Source organism: Scyliorhinus torazame, chromosome 4, assembly GCF_047496885.1.
Source record: "Scyliorhinus torazame isolate Kashiwa2021f chromosome 4, sScyTor2.1, whole genome shotgun sequence".
In the NCBI taxonomy this organism is placed as follows: domain Eukaryota; kingdom Metazoa; phylum Chordata; class Chondrichthyes; order Carcharhiniformes; family Scyliorhinidae; genus Scyliorhinus; species Scyliorhinus torazame.
This window is the reverse complement of record NC_092710.1, coordinates 111,684,062-111,696,739: the sequence shown is the minus strand read 5'-3', so window position 1 is coordinate 111,696,739 and position 12,678 is coordinate 111,684,062. Positions and strand designations below refer to the sequence as shown.

Genomic DNA, 12,678 nt, shown 5'->3' with positions numbered 1-12,678 from the left:
GGGGGTGGAGGTTGGAGAGATTGCGCAGCCCCAGATAAGATGTATTGTTAGTAAAATGAGAAGAAGGTGCAGGATAGTTTCCAGTGTTGGACCCTCTTGTCCCTCCCATCCCCCTCTCCCGCTTCTTATTGTGTGTCCATCTGGAGTTTGCCTGTGTTTCGAGTAATTCAATGTTCTTTTGTTGCAGGTTACGGTCACACAGTCCCCCTGTCTGATGGTGGGAAGGCGTTCTGTATGATCTACTCACTGATTGGAATTCCCTTCACACTGCTCTTCCTCGCCTCCATGGTCCAGCGCATCATGGTCCACGTGACGAGAAGGCCGATCCAATACATCCACACCCGCTGGGGGTATCCCAAACAGAGCGTCGCCCTCGTCCACGCCTTGCTCCTGGGGCTCCTCATCACCTCCTGCTTCTTCTTCGTCCCAGCAGCTATCTTCTCCAACCTGGAACAGGACTGGAACTTTCTGGAATCCATTTACTTTTGTTTCATCTCGCTCAGCACCATCGGCCTGGGAGATTATGTTCCAGGCGAGGTTCAGCATCAGCAGTTCCGAGACCTCTATAAATTAGGAATAACAGGTCAGTATCTACACACTTGTTGAATTTAATCGTGGACGGTGAGTGCCGTGGGATCCAGATGCTGCAAAGAGAATTCCAGGAGCGGGAAGATGATCTTTGTTATTGCGGATCCAGGGACCTGAGCACCCAATCATTCACAAGAATGACATTCACAGTGTAGTACTGAGGGACAGCTGCACTGTCAGAGGGTCAGTACTGAGGGACAGCTGCACTGTCAGAGGGTCAGTACTGAGGGAGTGCTGCACTGTCAGAGGGTCAGTACTGAGGGAGTGCTGCACTGTCAGAGGGTCAGTATTGAGGGAGTGCTGCACTGTCAGAGGGTCAGTACTGAGGGAGTGCTGCACTGTCAGAGGGGCAGTACTGAGGGAGTGCTGCACTGTCAGAGGGTCAGTAATGAGGGAGAGCTGCACAGTCAGAGGGTCAGTACTGAGGGAGTGCTGCACTGTCACAGGGTCAGTACTGAGGGAGAGCTGCACTGTCAGAGGGTCAGTACTGAGGGAGTGCTGGACTGTCAGAGGGGCAGTACTGAGGGAGTGCTGCACTGTCAGAGGGTCAGTAATGAGGGAGAGCTGCACAGTCAGAGGGTCAGTACTGAGGGAGTGCTGCACTGTCAGAGGGTCAGTACTGAGGGAGTGCTGCACTGTCAGAGGGTCAGTACTGAGGGAGTGCTGCACTGTCAGAGGGTCAGTACTGAGGGAGTGCTGCACTGTCAGAGGGTCAGTACTGAGGGAGTGCTGCACTGTCAGAGGGTCAGTACTGAGGGAGTGCTGCACTGTCAGAGGGTCAGTACTGAGGGAGTGCTGCACTATCAGAGGGTCAGTACTGAGGGAGAGCTGCATTGTCAGAGGGTCAGTACTGAGGGAGTGCTGCACTGTCAGAGGGTCAGTACTGAGGGAGTGCTGCACTGTCAGAGGGTCAGTACTGAGGGAGTGCTGCACTGTCAGAGGGTCAGTACTGAGGGAGGGCTGCACTGTCAGAGGATCAGTACTGAGGGAGAGCTGCATTGTCAGAGGGTCAGTACTGAGGGAGGGCTGCACTGTCAGAGGGTCAGTACTGAGGGAGTGCTGCACTGTCAGAGGGTCAGTACTGAGGGGAGCTGCACTGTCAGAGGGTCAGTACTGAGGGAGTGCTGCACTGTCAGAGAGTCAGTACTGAGGGGATCTGCACTGTCAGAGTGTCAGTACTGAGGGAATGCTGCACTGTCAGAGGGTCAGTACTGAGGGAGAGCTGCACTGTCAGAGAGTCAGTACTGAGGGAGTGCTGCACTGTCAGAGGGTCAGTACTTAGGGGAGCTGCACAGTCAGAGGGTCAGTACTGAGGGAGTGCTGCACTGTCAGAGAGTCAGTACTGAGGGAGAGCTGCACTGTCAGAGGGTCAGTGCTGAGGGAGTGCTGCACTGTCAGAGGGTCAGTACTGAGGGAGTGCTGCACTGTCAGAGGGTCAGTACTGAGGGAGAGCTGCACAATCAGAGGGTCATTACTGAGGGAGTTCTGCACTGTCAGAGGGTCAGTACTGAGGGAGAGCTGCACTGTCAGAGGGTCAGTACTGAGGGAGTGACACACTGTCAGAGGGTCAGTACTGAGGGTGTGCTGCACTGTCAGAGGGTCAGTACTGAGGGAGAGCTGCACTGTCAGAGGGTCAGTACTGAGGGAGTGCAGCACTGTCAGAGGGTCAGTACTGAGGGAGTGGAGCACTGTCAGAGGGTCAGTACTGAGGGTGTGCTGCACTGTCAGAGGGTCAGTACTGAGGGAGTGCTGCACTATCAGAGGGTCAGTACTGAGGGAGTGACACACTGTCAGAGGGTCAGTACTGAGGGAGTGACACACTGTCAGAGGGTCAGTACTGAGGGTGTGCTGCACTGTCAGAGGGTCAGTACTGAGGGAGAGCTGCACTGTCACAGGGTCAGTACTGAGGGAGTGACACACTGTCAGAGGGTCAGTACTGAGGGAGTGACACACTGTCAGAGGGTCAGTACTGAGGGAGTGCTGCACTGTCAGAGGGTCAGTACTGAGGGAGAGCTGCACTGTCAGAGGGTCAGTACTGAGGGAGAGCTGCACTGTCAGAGGGTCAGTACTGAGGGAGAGCTGCACTGTCAGAGGGTCAGTACTGAGGGAGTGACACACTGTCAGAGGGTCAGTACTGAGGGAGTGCAGCACTGTCAGAGGGTCAGTACTGAGGGGAGCTGCACAATCAGAGTGTGAGTACTGAGGGGAGCTGCACTGTCAGAGGGTCAGTACTGAGGGAGTTCTGCACTGTCAGAGGGTCAGTACTGAGGGAGAGCTGCACTGTCAGAGGGTCAGTACTGAGGGAGTGCTGCACTGTCAGAGGGTCAGTACTGAGGGAGTTCTGCACTGTCAGAGGGTCAGTACTGAGGGAGTGCTGCACTGTCAGAGGGTCAGTACTGAGGGAGTGCTGCACTGTCACAGGGTCAGTACTCAGGGAGAGCTGCACTGTCAGAGGGTCAGTACTGAGGGAGAGCTGCATTGTCAGAGGGTCAGTACTGAGGGAGAGCTGCACAATCAGAGGGTCAGTGCTGAGGGAGTGCTGCACTGTCAGAGGGTCAGTACTGAGGGAGTGCTGCACTGTCAGAGGGTCAGTACTGAGGGAGTGCTGCACTGTCAGAGGGCCAGTACTGAGGGAGTTCTGCACTGTCAGAGGGTCAGTACTGAGGGAGAGCTGCACTGTCAGAGGGTCAGTACTGAGGGAGTGCTGCACTGTCACAGGGTCAGTACTGAGGGAGTGCTGCACTGTCAGAGGGTCAGTACTGAGGGAGTGCTGCACTGTCACAGGGTCAGTACTGAGGGGAGCTGCACTGTCAGAGGGTCAGTACTGAGGGGAGTTGCACTGTCACAGGATCAGTACTGAGGGAGTTTCGCACTGTCAGAGGGTCAGTGCTGAGGGAGAGCTGCACTGTCAGAGGGTCAGTACTGAGGGAGAGCTGCACTGTCAGAGGGTCAGTACTGTGGGAATGCTGCACTGTCAGAGGGTCAGTACTGAGGGAGTGCTGCACTGTCAGAGGTTCAGTGCTGAGAGAGAGCTGCACTGTCAGACGGTCAGTACTGAGGGAGAGCTGCGCTGTCACAGGGTCAGCACTGAGGGAGTGCTGCACTGTCAGAGGGTCAGTACTGAGGGAGTGCTGCACTGTCAGAGGGTCAGTACTGAGGGAGTGCTGCACTGTCAGAGGGTCAGTACTGAGCGAGTGCTGCACTGTTAGAGGGATAGTACTGAGGGAGTGCTGCACTGGCAGGGTCAGTACTGAGGGAGTGCTGCACTGTCACAGGGCCAGTGCTGATTGAGTGCTGCACTGTCAAGGGTCAGTACTGAGGGAGAGCTGCACTGTCAGAGGGTCATTACTGAGGGAATGCTGCACTGTCAGAGGGTCAGTACTGAGGGAGTGCTGCACTATCGGAGGGTCAGTACTGAGGGAGTGCTGCACTGTCAGAGGGTCAGTACTGAGGGAGTGCTGCACTGTCAGAGGGTCAGTACAGAGGGAGTGCTTCACTGTCAGAGGGTCAGTACTAGGGGAGAGCTGCACTGTCAGAGGGTCAGTACTGGGGGAGTGCTGCACTGTCAGAGGGTCAGTGCTAAGGGAGTGCTGCACTGTCAGAGAGTCAATACTGAGGGAGTGCTGCACTGTCAGAGAGTCAGTACTGAGGGAGTGCTGCACTGTCAGAGGGACAGTACTGAGGGAGTGCTGCACTGGCAGGGTCAGGACTGTGGGAGTGCTGTACTGTCGGAGGGTCAGTACTGAGGGAGTGCTGCACTGTCATAGGGTCAGTACTGAGGGAGTGCTGCACTGTCAGAGGGACAGTACTGAGGGAGTGCTGCACTGTCAGAGGGACAGTGCTGAGGGAGTGCTGCCCTGTCAAGGGCCAGTACTGAGGGAGTGCTGCACTGTCGGAGGGTCAGTACTGAGGGAGTGCTGCACTGTCACAGGGTCAGTGCTGAGGGAGAGCTGCACTGTCAGAGGGTCAGTACTGCGGGAGAGCTGCACTGTCAGAGGGTCAGTACTGAGGGAGCGCTGCACTGTCAGAGGGTCAGTACTGAGGGAGTGCTGCACTGTCAGAGGGTCTGTGCTGAGGGAGTGCTGCACTGTCAGAGGGTCAGTACTGAGGGAGTTTCGCACTGTCACAGGGTCAGTGCTGAGAGACTGCTGCACTGTCAGAGGGTCAGTACTGAGGGAGAGCTGCACTGTCAGAGAGTCAGTACTGAGAGAGTGCTGCACTGTCAGAGGGTCAGTACTGAGGGAGTGCTGCACTGTCAGAGGGTCTGTACTGAGTGACTGCTGCACTATCAGAGGGTCAGTACTGAGGGAGTGCTGCACTGTCAGAGGGTCAGTGCTGAGGGTGTTTCGCACTGTCACAGGGTCAGTGCTGAGAGAGTGCTGCACTGTCAGAGGGTCAGTACTGAGGGAGAGCTGCACTGTCAGAGAGTCAGTACTGAGAGAGTGCTGCACTGTCAGAGGATCAATACTGAGGGAGTGTTGCACTGTCAGAGGGTCAGTACAGAGGGAGTGCTGCACTGTCAGAGAGTCAGTACTGAGGGAGTGCTGCACTGTCAGAGGGTCAGTACTGAGGGAGAGCTGCACTGTTAGAGGGTCAGTACTGAGGGAGTGCTGCACTGTCAGAGGGTCAGTACTGAGGGAGTGCTGCACTGTCAGAGGGTCAGCACTGAGGGAGTGCTGCACTGTCAGAGGCTCAGTACTGAGGGAGTGCTGCACTGTCAGACGGTCAGTACTGAGGGAGTGCTGCACTGTCCGAGGGACAGTACTGAGGGAGTGCTGCACTGTCAGAGGGTCAGTACTGAGGGAGTGCGTCACTGTCAGAGGGTCAGTACTGAGGGAGAGTTGCACTGTCGGAGGTGCAGTACTGAGAGAGTGCTGCACTGTCAGCTGGTCAGTCCTGAGGGAGAGCTGCACTGTCACAGGGTCAGTACTGAGCGAGAGCTGCACTGTCAGAGGGTCAGTGCTGAGAGAGTGCTGCACTGTCAGAGGGTCAGTGCTGAGAGAATGCTGCACTGTCAGAGGGTCAGTACTGAGGGAAAGCTGCACTGTCAGAGGGTCAGTACTGAGGGAGTGCTGCACTGTCACAGCGTCAGTACTGAGGTAGAGCTGCACTGTCAGAGGTCAGTACTGAGGGAGTGCTGCACTGTCAGAGGGTCAGTACTGAGGGAGTGCTGCACTGTCAGAGGGTCAGTACTGAGGGAGTGCTGCACTGTCAGAGGGTCAGTACTGAGGGAGTGCTGCACTGTCAGAGGCTCAGTACTGAGGGAGTGCTGCACTGTCAGACGGTCAGTACTGAGGGAGTGCTGCACTGTCCGAGGGACAGTACTGAGGGAGTGCTGCACTGTCAGAGGGTCAGTACTGAGGGAGTGCTGCACTGTCAGAGGGTCAGTACTGAGGGAGAGTTGCACTGTCAGAGGGTCAGTACTGAGCGAGAGCTGCACTGTCAGAGGGTCAGTGCTGAGAGAGTGCTGCACTGTCAGAGGTTAGTACTGAGGGAGTGCTGCACTGTCAGAGGGTCAGTACTGAGGGAGTGCTACACTGTCACAGGGTCAGTACTGAGCGAGAGCTGCACTGTCAGATGGTCAGTACTGAGAGAGTGCTGCACTGTCAGAGAGTCAGTGCTGAGAGAGTGCTGCACTGTCAGAGGGTCAGTACTGAGCGAGAGCTGCACTGTCAGAGGGTCAGTACTGAGGGAGTGCTGCACTGTCAGAGGGTCAGTACTGAGGGAGTGCTGCACTGTCAGAGGATCAGTACTGAGGGAGAGCTGCACTGTCACAGGGTCAGTACTGAGGGAGTGCTGCACTGTCAGAGGGTCAGTACTGAGGGAGTGCTACACTGTCACAGGGTCAGTACTGAGCGAGAGCTGCACTGTCTGATGGTCAGTACTGAGAGAGTGCTGCACTGTCAGAGAGTCAGTGCTGAGAGAGTGCTGCACTGTCAGAGGGTCAGTACTGAGCGAGAGCTGCACTGTCAGAGGGTCGGTACTGAGGGAGTGCTGCACTGTCAGAGGGTCAGTACTGAGGGAGTGCTGCACTGTCAGAGGGTCAGTACTGAGGGAGTGCTGCACTGTCAGAGGATCAGTACTGAGGGAGAGCTGCACTGTCACAGGGTCAGTACTGAGGGAGAGCTGCACTGTCGGAGTGTCGACTCTATAGTAATGTTGCACTTTCGGAAATGCAGTTTTTAATGCGAGAATTTAAACCAAACCCTTGATCGTCCCTGCTGGTATATATAAAAATATATAATCAAAGCGTGCAAAGATGCTGCAGCACTGAAGGAGGCCATTTAACCCTTCCTGCCTGTACCAGCTCTTTGAAAGAATTATCTATGCCTTGTTATCTCACCATTGCACTGCAAATCCATCTACATCCCTTCAACCACTGATCGAGTTCCTATTTGAACATCGTTATTGACTCTGTTTCTGCCATGCTGTCAGCAGTGAATCCAGATCACAAATCACTGCGTACATCTCTGCTGTGGGAAACTGTGTCTCCTTTTCTTCACTTCAAAAAAAAACACTTCATAACCTTCAACATTTTAACCAACAAATCGCCCCTTTACCTTCTCTGGTCTCAGGAAAACAAGCCCACGTTTCTAGCCTCTCCACAATTACTCTTCCTAACCGGGGCCATTCCAATAAATCTCTTCTATATCCTGTCTTGGGCCTTGATATTCTTCCTAAAGTGTTGATCCCAAGAATTGAACATAATACCACTATCTATTCTACCAGGAACCAGGTTTTTCTAATGGTCGAGCAAAACTTTCTAGCTTTCGTACTCCATGGCCCAGAATTCTGCCTCTCTGCCATGGTGAAAATGGCAGAAGTGGCTGGGAATCATCTGTTCCACCAAACACAGCACTTCCCATTATTTGCAGGAATGGGAATGGGGGAAGGGCTCATTTCACACACACACACACAGTTCACAGAGGCAGCTAACCATCTTAATCAGTGCTTCATCCACTGAAGTGGGGCACAGGTGGGTCAGGAGTGATGATAGAATTCCTACAGTGCTGAAGGAAGCCATTCTGAAAGAGCACCCTAACTAGGCCCACTCCTCCGTCCTGTCCCCATAGCACCATCTAACCTTTTGGACATTAAGGGAAAATTTATCACGGCCAATCCACCTAACCTGCACATCTTTGGACTGTGGAAGGAAACCGGAGCACTCGGGGGAAACCCACGCCGACACGGGGAGAACGCGCAGACTCCACACACAGTCCGGAATTGAACCCGGGTCCCTGGCACTGTGAGGCAGCAGTGCTAACCACTGTGCCACCGTGCCGCCCCTGCAGATTAGACCAGTAAAAGCAGGTGTGAACTTTGTGCACTTGTTTGGATACTCATGGTACCCTTTGGAGAGGTTAGTTACGCCTTTGGATCTGGTCCCGGGATGCCTTTGGGGAGGTGCCCTTTGGAATTGTTACAAATTAGGTCTAAATGTGCATAAACCCATTATGGTCAAGCTCATTGGAACTGTCAACAGACCTGTCAAAATTGTCGGAAGCACTTTCAACCTGACTTATCAAAGACAGCTGTAAAGAGAACTGTCAAAGAGTGCTGCCAAACGGTGCTGCCCATGGTGGGCGCGATTGCCCTTGCAATGTCTCGCAAGGTTGCGCTGAATCCTGTGAGGCGCTGCCAGCCGGGTGGATCCTGGGAGCGGCTTTCACCGGCCACACTGTGCGGCGACGAGCTGCTTTTCCGGCGCAGCGTGGCCGGAAGATCGCCCCCTCAGTTTTGAAATGTTCACTTGACTCCCCAGCGTCGGCAGGCGTTTTGGGGGATAGAATTCTAGATTTCCACTGCCTTTTCTGTGAAGAAGTGATCGCTCCCAGCAGTCTGACTCTAATTTTAAGGATTTGTCCCCTTGCCCTGGACTCCCCACCCCCACCCCCCCCCCCCCCACCCCCACCCCCCACCCCCACCCACTGGAGGAAATAGATTCTCCCACCCTACCCTAAAAAAAATAATTGAATCAATTTAAACACCTCGGTTAAAATCTTCTATCCTCGGGGGAATGCCAGCTTAGTCTATGAAACCGGACTTCAGGGACAGGATTCCACGACCCTGCGCCGGTCAGAGAATCCCCGGGGGGAGGCACGAATCCCGCCCCGACGCCGGCTTCCCTATTATCTGGTGCTGTTTTTCGGGCACTGACAGGATTTCTGCCACGCCGGTCGGGTGGGGGGGGGGGGGTGGCTGTTGACAGCGACCCCCCCCCCAGCGATTCTCTGGGCTCCAATGGGCCGAGTGGCCAACAGGTTTTGCCCAGTCCCGCCGGCGTGGATTACTCAGCTCACACGCGGCGGGACCTGGCAGGTAAGTGCGCGGGGCCATCCTGGGGGCGGGGGGGGGGGGGGCGCAGGGGGATCTGACCCCGGGGGGGGGGAGCACGGTGGCCTGGCCTGCGATCGGGGCCTACCAATCGGTGGGCGGGCTGGTTCCGTGGGGGCCTTCTTTCCTCCGCACCGGGCCCCTGTAGGGCTCTGCCGTATTGCCCGGGGCCGGAGTGGAGAAGGGAACCCCCACCATGCGCGGAAATACGCCGGCTGTTCCGCGCATGCGTGAGATCACGCCGGCCGGCCGCGCGTGCACGGACTCGCGTGGGCCGTTCCCTGCCGGCTGGAGCAGCGGGGACCACTCCGACGACAACCTAGCCCCCGAGAAAGGTGAGAATTCCTCACTTTCGGTGCCGTTGATGCCGGTTTCGTTGGCGCTGGATTTCCCACCGGCGTGGGGACTTAGCCCCATTTTTAGAGAGTCCCGCCCCAGAAGTTTAATCGTTGAAACCGTGGCATCATCCTGGTGAACCTGCGCTGCCCCTCTTCAAGGCCAATATATCCTTCCTGAGGTGCAGTGAGCAGAACTGAACGCAGTTACTCCAGCTAGAGTCTAACCAGAGCTCTGTACAACTGTGACAAATATCCAGCTCCTAGTATCCCAGCCCTGTGAGGTAAAGGCCAGCATTCCATTAGACTTTATGATTATTTCTTACACCCCTCCACTAGCTTTGTGATTTCTGTATTTGGACCATTATACTCGTCTGCTCTTCCTAGCTTCTCACTATTTCAAAAATAATGGCATTTCTCTTTCTTTGGGCCCAAGTGACTGATCTCCAACTTTCACATAATGAACTCCTTCCCACAGTTTTTCCCACTGTCTACAGCCTGTTGCACAACCTGCTGTGCCATCTAACATATTGTCATCAGCAAACTTGGATAAAAGCCTCTCTATTCATTTACAAATATAATAGCCGGAATTCTTCTGGCTGTTGGGATTCTCTGTTCCCGCCGGCAGCACAGCCCCATCGCAGGTTTCCCAGCAGCGCGGGGTGGCTTCAATGGGAAATCCCACTGACCAGCGGCGGGAGAAGAGAATCCCGCCGCCAGCGAACAGCGCGCAGCTGGCGCCCTACACACGGCCGGGGAGCTGGAGAATAGCTGAGGCCCCAGCACAAATCCCTGCAGGGTATTACTAGTCCAATGCTGCTAATTTATTACACACCCAATGTTCCTACCCCCTGTCTCTTGGCTCCCAACTAACTCCATCTCCAAGCTTCGAGGTTGCCTCCAATTCCATGCACTCTCATTCTCATTAGCAGCCTTTTATGTGGAACCTTATTGAATGTTTTCTAGAAATCCATAGTGAGCTCCATAGACATTCCCTTATCTTGCATCTGCAAGATTGTTACCTCTGCAAAAGATCCAGCCGGTTGGTTAGACATGGCTTACTCTTTACAATCTCTCTGATCAGCTGATAGATGTATAAATGCTCAGTCACTCTATCCTTAATAGTTAATAGGGCAGCAGTCTTCCTAAATCCTACAGCTTGTGGATACCCCCAAAGGAAATTTATAATGATGTAATACTGTAGTAATTGTTTTCAAAAGATCAAGCATGGGATCAAGCCCGAGGTCGGGTGCGGTGCCTTTTCTTGTCAGCTTGCGTCTTGTGTGTTTCTTTTGTGGGGAACACCAATTGAATTCAATTTGAATTTGAATTGGTTTTTGGACCAAGCAATGAGATGGATTAGGGACTTGTCCTGTCCACTTTGCCCATTGGCTTTGTAACTTTAAGAAAGGAATAAAACATTTTTTTAAATTGTTTTCAGCGTTCGATCATAGGATATGAGCATCATTGACAAGGCCTTATTTATTACCCATCCCTAATTGCCCTTGAGAAGGTGGTGGTGAGCTGCCTTCTTGAGCCACTGCAATCCATGTGGTGTAGGTACACCCACTGTGCTGTTCGGGAGAAAGTTCCAGGATTTTGACCTAATGACAGTGAAGGAACGGCGATATATTTCCAAGTCAGGATGGTGTGGGGTTTGGAGGGGAACTTGCTGGTGATGATATTCCCATGTATCTGCTGCTCTTGTCCTTCTCGATGGTAGTGGCCATGGATTCGGAAGGTGCTGTCGAAGGAGCGCATCTTGTAGATGGTACACACGACTGCCACTGTAGGCGGCGGAGGGAGTAACAATTTGTGGATGGGGTACCAAACAAGCGGGCTGCTTTGTCCTAAGATCTGGAGTGGTTGAAGCAAATAACATAGATGTGTTTAAAGGGGAGCTAGACAGACACCAGAATGGGAAAGGAATAGAAGGCGCTGCTGATAGTGTCAGATGAATTAGAGTGGCTGGAGGCTCAGGTGGAGCTTAAACCTCGATATTGGGCTGAATAGGCTACTGCTGTGCTGCCTATTCTATGTAAGAGCACACAGTCTAACGGGCACGAGGTAATCTAGTCGACGGCTCTGTCCTGGGTGGTGCCGAGATTCTTGAAGCTGCACTCAACCAGGCAAGTGGAGAGTATTCCATCACACTCCTGCCTCGTGCCATGTAGGTGGTGGAGAATCTCCTGAGGGGTCAAGAGGCGAGAGCCAGACATCACGGAATATTTAGTCTCTGACCCGCTTGTACCGCAGACCATACATTAAATAATGTTTTAGGCAAGAGGTGCACGCAAATGAACAATTCCACTCCAGTCGTGTTAAATCATCCGTACTTAATTGTGTCTAAAAATAACTAATATGTCTCTCTCTCTCTCTCTCTCTCTCTGACTCTCTGTATTCTAGTCTACCTCATGATTGGTCTCACTGCTGTGCTTGTTGTCCTGGAAACCTTCTGCGAGCTGCAGAAACTCAAAGAATTTAAAAGGATCTTTTACTTGAAGAAAGACAAACTGGAAGATGAGCAAACCATTCTGGGCCACGATCAGCTCTCATTTCCTTCAGTCACGGATTCTGTGCCCATCACGAGAGAGCAGCAGAAACTCAACGAACCTTTATCCACGGGCCCAGTTCCCTATCAATTCACAGAGGGCTCCATCAACCGATAACTTGTACTCCAGGCCTACCCCATTCCAGGACATGACTGGCCAAACCTTGCGTCATGTCGTAGAGCATATTTGCATGTGACTAGCATAGGTTCTAAAGCAATTTGCCAGCCTTAAGAAAAAAATTAAGCAAAGCAACTCAGTATAGGAAGTGTGCGGTGGGGGTGGGTGGAGGTGGGGCTGGGCGGTTGAGGGGGTGGAGAACGGGGGAAAGAATATGTATTTATTAGTATTATGGCATGGACTAGAAAGTATGTTTTCAGACACAATGAGACAGCTTTACAGATTCTCTGCTGGGATATTCAGGAGGAAGATTGATGGGATCTCCCACTTGGTGGAACACAACTGTTTGCAACATTTTCTCTGTGGTCATACTGGTGGATGAGGTTAACCCAAGGGAAATTCTCTCCCCATTGATGGGAGAAGTGATTATTACTGATTTGGGAAAATAATCATTTTGATTAAGATATTTGTTGACCTTTTTTTTTAGGGTTTTGGGAGAAATTGTCCAGTTCTTTCTCCGGTGGAAAATAACCCCAGACCTCGTTGGCTCCAGACTACTTCAGATGCCAATCTTCAAAGAGCGACTTTCCTCTCATTGTGATTGGGGTTGCTTATACATTTGGAATAGTCTGATCCGTTTCTGTTGGGTCTGTACCTAAGTAGAAACAAGAGTAGGCCCTGTGCCTCTCTGGGCTGACCTGCCATGCAATATGGCTGATCTGTAACTCAACTCCACTCCATTGAGTGTACCT

The 12,678-nt window shown here is 53.1% G+C and overlaps 1 protein-coding gene across 1 annotated transcript in view; it reads left to right on the top strand.

Annotated features, from left to right (window-relative positions):
• LOC140410420 (potassium channel subfamily K member 1-like) overlaps positions 1-12,081 on the top strand; it is a 71,684-nt gene extending 59,603 nt beyond the window's left edge. Inside the window, exons 2-3 of the mRNA XM_072498492.1 lie at positions 188-583; positions 11,664-12,081. Coding sequence (XP_072354593.1) covers positions 188-583; positions 11,664-11,926 — 659 coding nt within the window. The 3' untranslated portion in view covers positions 11,927-12,081. The remainder of the gene's footprint in view (positions 1-187; positions 584-11,663) is intronic.
• The last annotated feature ends 597 nt before the right edge of the window (positions 12,082-12,678 follow it).